At 50.3% G+C, this 7,285-nt stretch overlaps 2 protein-coding genes across 3 annotated transcripts in view; one reads left to right on the forward strand and one right to left on the reverse strand.

Annotated features, from left to right (window-relative positions):
- NRDE2 (NRDE-2, necessary for RNA interference, domain containing) overlaps positions 1 to 1,432 on the forward strand; it is a 40,054-nt gene extending 38,622 nt beyond the window's left edge. Inside the window, exons 12-13 of the mRNA XM_006879122.1 lie at positions 747 to 818; positions 1,307 to 1,432. Of these exons, the coding sequence (XP_006879184.1) occupies positions 747 to 818; positions 1,307 to 1,432 (198 nt within the window). The remainder of the gene's footprint in view (positions 1 to 746; positions 819 to 1,306) is intronic.
- A 4,480-nt stretch (positions 1,433 to 5,912) lies between these two features.
- Positions 5,913 to 7,285, reverse strand: part of PSMC1 (proteasome (prosome, macropain) 26S subunit, ATPase, 1) — a 19,398-nt gene continuing 18,025 nt past the window's right edge. For both annotated transcript variants that reach the window (XM_006879123.1, XM_006879124.1), the window contains 2 exons: positions 7,128 to 7,282; positions 5,913 to 6,047 (listed from right to left, as the gene is read on the reverse strand). In XM_006879123.1, coding sequence (XP_006879185.1) covers positions 5,913 to 6,047; positions 7,128 to 7,282 — 290 coding nt within the window. The remainder of the gene's footprint in view (positions 6,048 to 7,127; positions 7,283 to 7,285) is intronic.

Genomic DNA, 7,285 nt, shown 5'->3' on the forward strand with positions numbered 1-7,285 from the left:
GTCTGGAGAGGGCCTGCCTAGGAGGACAGACTAGAGAGGGCTTGCAGGGGTGGGTGTGTGTGTAACAGTCTGGAGAGGGCCTGCCCAGGAGGACAGACTAGAGAGGGCTTGCAGGTGTGTGTGTGTGTGTGTGTGTGTGTGTAACAGTCTGGAGAGGGCCTGCACAGTGCGGGACAGACAACTCCTGCTCCCACACCTGGCCTGGAGAGGGCCTCCCCAGTGGGGGACAGGCCACTGCTGTTCCCACATCCAGGTTGGAGAAGTAGGGGTGGGGGACAGGCTGGAAGGACCTACCTAGGGGTTGGGGGACAGACTGGAGAAGGCCTGTGCAGTGGGAGACAGGCCATTGCTGCTCCTACACCCAGGCTGGAGCGTCCTGGGTCTGTGAGACAAAGAAGTTTATACCAAGTGAGGCTGCTGGATTCCTGACTGAAAGTTGTACTTAGTAAGATTATTGGTGTATAATCCTGGTCATCTCATTGCTCTGAAAGAAAATTGATAGTATTGGTGTAATGTAGCTAATGTCAGAATATGACACTGCACAGTACGTTAGAAGATAGGGGTCCTGTGAGGTCAGTGCTCCTGGGCCCCTTGTGGAGGAGAAGGGGCCCCACCTAGAGCCCAAGAGCATCTGTGGAATGTGGAGCCCACGCCTGGCAGGCCCGAGCTTAGGTGAGGACAGCAGGTATTTCTGTACTTTGGCTCTCTGTTTGAGATATTTTTGTGGGTTTTCTCCCTTGTCTCAGGTTTCCTTAGGAAATAAAGAAAGGAGCAAAGGAATCTTCTACAAGGCCCTTCAGAACTGTCCCTGGGTCAAGGTGAGTTCTACAGGCTGTGGTGGTGTCTCTTGCCCACAGGCCTCAGGTTTCAGGCCTGTCTGCCCTTGTGTCATCTGGGCTGCAGCTCTGGACACCAGGATCCCGCCCTTCAGCAGACTCACTGGCGACCACTTCTGTAGTGAAACTGCCCCAGTGGTGCTGGCCCTTGTGTCCCTCCGGGCAGTGGGATTGGGAGGTCGCACATGGGATGAGATGGGGTCCTGTGGGGAGCTGACTTGCCCAGCTGAGTTGGGAGCCCAGTCAGACACTTGAACTGATGGTGACCACAGTGTCTGCTCACAGCTCCCGGCCCCCCCGTTGGGAGAGGCGGCCTCCCTGGGAGTGTTCCTCATCTAGCCTGTTTTGGGGGCTTCTGCATCCTACTGGAGCCTGTCTGAGGCTGTGGAGGGCAGAGGCCCACCAGGAGCCTGGGCGCGCCCCCGGCCGAGCGGAAGTGGCTAACCGGGTGGGCTTGCCCCCGCCCGCAGGTGTTGTACATGGATGCTGTGGAGTACTTCCCCGACGAGCTGCAGGAGATCGTGGACCTGATGACCGAGAAGGAGCTGCGGGTGCGCCTGCTGCTGGAGGAGCTGGAGCTCCTGCTGGAGGATTAGAGAGCCGGAGGACGGCCGGGGGAGGACGGCCGAGGGCCATGGTCAGCGCAGAGGAGCCTGGGCGGGGAGCTGGGCGGACGCCATCGTGTCTGCGCACTAGGACTCTCCTTCTATTTCTTCCTGACCGTTTGTGTCTAGGCTGTAAGTCTCCCACATCTTGGATCTTCAGGTGGGTAAATGACACAAAAGCTTGTTTTACATATTATATATGTGTTTATGTACAGAGATGGATAATTATGCCGAGTGATCATTAAACCTATGGTGGTTGAAGCCGTGTGAATCCTTATTGATTTTGCCATGGTGATCCTGTCCCCTCACTGCTGCCTGGGGGGACCGCCACGTCCACGGGGGTCTTACAGTAGTAATTGGGAATGTCTCTGGATTGGCCTCACAGAGTCATCACTCGACACTCGCACCTTCTCCCTGGTGGGTTTGTAGGATCCTGTTTCACTGTCATCTTCACGGGAAAGCTGGCTCTGCCGTCTGAGCCCTGTCACCAAGTGTTCTGACCTCAGTGAACTGTCCACAGTTTCTCATCAGTCAGTCCTGGTGGTCAGGTGATGCCTTCTGTAGGCCAACACGTTTACCTGAGAGCCTGTTAGAAATGCAGACCCTGCAGTTCCACTCCTAGACGTGTCCCTGGAGATGTGAAAGCAGGAACGTACACACCCGTGGTCACTGGGGCACTGCTCGCGGGAATGAAAAGGTGGAAACAGCACAAGTGCCGTCATCGGACGACTGGTAAACGAAGTGCCGTGTAGCCACACGACGAGGTGTTGATCAGCTATAGAGGTGCAGACACTCTGGGAACATATAATGGTGAGACTGCATAGCTCCATCAACGCGGCGTCACCGACGTGCGCAGAATGTGCAGTGGGCTGGTTCTTAAGCATATGTATAAATAGAATTTGGAAAGTTCTGTTTTCATCATCTTGTTTTCACTAAAGGAAAGGCGACCTGAAGAGGATCCTCACTGGTGCAGAAAGCAGAGAATTCATGCTCAGCTTTTGGGGGAGCCATTGAAGAGGCAGCGTGTCCCGAGGATTCCCGCTCAGTGCCGAGCTGTCGGCCAGGAGCTGAGCTGGGGACTGTTCCATTAGCTTGTCTGTGATACTGGTTCGGTTATCTGGGAACACAAACTTTTTCCTGATACAAATTAATAGTAATTTCGTCTTCACTTTTATACCTTTGTGGTTTACAGTAGGTTTCATAGGATCACACCACATTGAGATAGCAGGGGATTCCTATAAGTATTTAGCACAATTTTTGGGGAAAAGTGATTTAGGATCCAAAAAGAGAAAAAATACGGCATTAGGCTGAGTGCTTGCTTCTGCTGAGGCCACCATCAGTCCCTCAAGGAGGTTTTACTCAGTAACTTGGAAAAATTAGACTGTTAGGAATATGAGACTAAAACTGAAAGGGGGAAAAACCACACACAGCATTTTGTTATTGATTCAAGTAACATAAGAAATGTAGGCTATCAAGATTAAGCCAGGGAAAATGAAATACTCAATGTGGATGCTGACACAGCAGCCCACATTGCACTTTCTAAGTTTTGTGAATAATTAAAATGTGTTGAGTGCGTATTGTTGGCCTGAGTGTACATCTGGAAAAATTGGCCCAGAAAATCTGGATTCAGGACTAAAACAAAGGAGCATTTTACAAGAGTAGGAAGAGGCTTAGAAAAAAATAGTTTGATGAATCTTAATGTTTACTTCAAAATGCAGAGGGAAGGGAATTTATTTGAATGAAAACAAGTTTAGTAAAATATAAAATGTTGAAAACTTATTTTAAAAATGAGTGATTGATTGCTGTGATAGAGAAGCTACCTTGAAAACCTGCTGCGTGAACTGAGACGCTGCTGGGTAAATACTGTGTGAGCTTCACCTCCATGAGGCCCAGAACAGGCAGTGCAGAGGGCCCACCGGGGGCAGTGGGAGGAGCCCTGGTGGTTAAGCATTCAGCGGGTAAGTGGAAGGTCAGAGTTTGAGCTGGCCAGCCTCTCGGGGAGAAAAATGTGGCCAGTCCACTTCCGTAATGATTACAGCCTCTGTGGGTCAATTCTCTGTCCTGCAGGGTAACTTTGAGTTGGAATCAATCACGGCAAGTTTATTGCTTAAACAGTACTAGTTTTATTATTAATTATAATGAAAATTTACAGACTTTGGATTTCCCTTCATATGGTTGGAAAGGTGGAGGGTCAGTGACAAGAGGAAGAACCTCCACCAGCTGGACTGACACGGTGACGGCCAGACCGGGCCCCAGTGTGTCAGGAAGTGTGAGGGTGGCGCAGGCCAGGCCAGGGTTCAGATCTGGTCGTTCATAGGGTCACTGTGGGTTGTCTCAGCAGATGGTACATAACAATATACGTGTGTGTACGGCATTGGGTAAATATGCCGTGCAGGACCTCCCTGAAGAATGTCATTTTAAATACCAAGGTGACTAAAGCCATGCCGTTTGCTTCACATGCTCGTGAAAACTGACACCGTGCTGGTGCCTGGGGAGTCTGACCTCAAGCTCCCCAAAGACTTGCCTCCACCAACAGTGTCCACAGAACAAATCGGCTCTTGGGCCAGACAGGCCCTTCACCTACTCCTACCAGTTCTAACAGGAATCACCCCTTCAGGGATTACACTGGGTTCCATGATCCTTTGCAGTGGCAACACCTACCTCACAGAACCATACTTTGATTAATGGGGTTTGTTAGGAAGTTAATAGGTTGTGATTCTGATTCAGGTTGGCAATAGAGTTCTTCAGCCTCTCAGGTGCCCTTAGTATCTTGCAGGCTTTGAACTTAAGCTTCTTGGCTTATGTGTCACAATTACGTGCCCTCAAGTCAAGACTAACTCATGGCTGATTGTCTAGATTTTCAGAGGCATAGGAGGCAACTGCCTATCCTCCTGCAGAGCAGCCAGGGGATTCAAACTGCCTATCTTTGGGTTGGCAGCACAGCGCCTTACCACTAGGCCATCCACAGTCAGTCCAGCAATTGTGGGTGCCCCCTCAGTGAAGTTCAGGTCAAGGCCTTCGGCTCTAGCTGTGGGCTAGCAGTCTCTGGTTCTACACTGCTGTCACAGCCATCTGCTGTGCTCTGGTAGTGAAACTGGCCATTATTCCTACTGCTAATAGGATTTAAAGACAGTGGGATGGCGAGACTCATCAATCCCATCAGCTGTCTACATATCCTAAGTGCACGCTCCCCCACACAGTCTGCTGTACGGCAGAAGTCAAAGGCAGGGGCTTAAACAATAAACTCGCAACATGCTGGACAACAATTAAGACCAAAGAGCTGCCGCCTCTGAACCGCGGTGTCGGCGAAGACTCTGGCAGTACGGTGGCCTACCCAAAGATTCAACATTCTTGCCTTGGAAGAGGTGCAACCAGAGCGCTCTTCAGAACCAAGTCTCCTTCTCCGGGCATGCTGTCACCAGGTGCCAATGGCTGGGAGGTCTTGGAAAGGCAGAAGGGTGAGGTGTACTGACACCATGAGGTCAGCAGAGATGAGGATGGTGGCAGACTCAGGCAAGGCTTAGATCGGCTGGAAAGTGGATTGCGATGACTCAGTCACTAAAGTCACAGAGAATTAACCACTATGTAAAAGTTCAAGTCAAACTTGCAGTAGTCAGTTCCGAGTCAGTCACCCCACAGGGATGTAGATGCCCCAAAGGCTTTCCAATCTCTGTTAACAGCTGCCTGCCACATCTGCAGAGCGGCTGGCAGCTTTGAACCACCCACCTTCTGTAACATCCAGGTGCTTACACACTACACCAAAGTGCTTCCTTCCAGACAGAATGTTACTGCTGGATGTCATAGTCGACTGTGACTCAGAGACCCTATGAACAACCTTGTCCTCTCCTGCGCCACCTCCACAATGGTCACCGGCTAGTGTGTGCTGCCATGTGACCAAGCTGTTCAGAGGACAGGAATGAAGAGCCAGAAGGGTGGCCCCAAGTGGAAGCAATGATGATTCTGGACTCTTGCAAGGGGTGAGTGCTCCCCCAGGCCTGCACCCAAGGCTTCCTGAGGAAGCCCAGTCTCTTGAGAGCATCAGTACTTCTTTCCTGTCCCCAGATGACAGAAAATTCACAGGGGCCACAAAACTTCCAAAGGAAACACCAACCATGTTACTTCTGCCTTTATTATTTAACAACAAGATTCCTGCTACGTGGTCAGGATTGCTCTCTCCCATTAATTACTGCTGCACAACTCAGATAGCTGGCTTTGGGGGCCACAGGGGCGATCTGTGCTCCTATGACCACCAGCCCGAGAGGTTCCCAACCCCAGACTCCCACTAGGTGGCTGCTGGGTGGCAGAGTGCAGACTCTGGAAAGAGGACAGAGGGTTTCCGAAAGAGTAGCTTTATTGGAACACACTGCACGCTGACCGACCGACGGGGAAGCCCGCTGGGCATGCACTGTTTGGTTACTAAAATTCAACGGGATATGGATCCTCTGGGCCCTTGTCCCGGGCATATGTTCGCTCAGAGATAGAGTCCCTCGGGGGTGCCCTCTTGTTTCTTATAGAGAACATTTTCTTTCGATTTTTTGAAGTCTTCGTTTGTGACTTTCATTCTCCGTTCTCTCAAGGCCATGAGCCCAGCTTCTGTGCAGATCGCCTGTCAGAAAGAATGGTACGTTCAGAAAGTGAAATGCTTTCCCCCCTCCCCCAACAGCTCAGAGCGATCTTATATAAGGTATAAAACACTCAAGACTAAACACAAATTGTCTAAGCCATGTGGGACGGAGGTAGCTTAAGTTGTAACTAATTATAGACAAGAGTACAGTGGAACTGCCACGTGGCGCTCCCGAGAGTGTCAATCTACAGTAGAAGGCCATGTCTTTCTCCTGTGGAGTAGCTGGTGGGTTTGAACTCCCATTCACCCATCAGCAGAGCTCCTCTCTGTGTACAGTCGAACTATTTACCGCCAGTGGTTCAGCGGAAAAGGGTGTGCAGGGACAGAGAGGGCAACGGGTAAAATGTCTTGGCAAAATTTTGGTGATGGGTCTGTGGAGTTCACTATACATGTGAGCAACTTGTCTGAAGACTCAACCATTTTCAAGATAAAAAATGGAAGCAAAATTTGAAAATAAAAGACAATTTCAAATTTCTAAAAGGTTTTTGCTCGGGCCTTGCAGCCACTGAGCCGCACAGGCACCGACACCCCTCAGCTGTGTTTATGCCCCAGACCAGGGCGTCAAGCTGCATCAGTCGCGAGTGATGATGCAAAAGTGGATGGACTTCAATTTTTAAAATTTAGGTGAGCTGGACCAGTAACAGCCCAGTGACCCAGCACTAAGATGTGCCACCAACAGTGGTTCAAAACCACTCTGCTCTGCAGGAGAAAGATGGGCCATCTCTCCGTGTACAATGTATGGCCTCTGACAGCCTGCTGGAGGGTCAGCTATGAGTTAGTTCTGACCTGACAGCACCTAACAACAATAACAACAACAAACCAATAACCAGAATGGGGAGAATTATAGGGCAAAGATCCAGATGGGAGATTTGGAAGCAGCATTAACAAGCCCATTCAGGAGCCTGATGTAAGAAATTGCATTGTTAATACAACTGTGAGGAACAGACATGCATTAAAAAAAATTATAAAGTTGGCTTGAGGCTGATCACCACTGAGCGCAAGAGGTCTTTCCTGACTAACAGGCCACACTTTTCAGGACAAGCTGAGTAGCTCAGGCCCCACCTTGATGTCCGCTCCAGAGAGGTCATCTTTAGCCATGATCAGGTCATCCAAGGTTACATCATCGGCCAAGGTCATCCTGCTTGTGTGAATCTGAAAGATGCGCTTCTTGGTCTTCTCATCTGGCAGGGGGAACTCGATCTTCCTGTCAATGCGGCCTG

This window comes from Elephantulus edwardii, unplaced genomic scaffold (genome assembly GCF_000299155.1).
Source record: "Elephantulus edwardii isolate Elephantulus edwardi_28Jun2011 unplaced genomic scaffold, EleEdw1.0 scaffold00002, whole genome shotgun sequence".
NCBI lineage: Eukaryota > Metazoa > Chordata > Mammalia > Macroscelidea > Macroscelididae > Elephantulus > Elephantulus edwardii.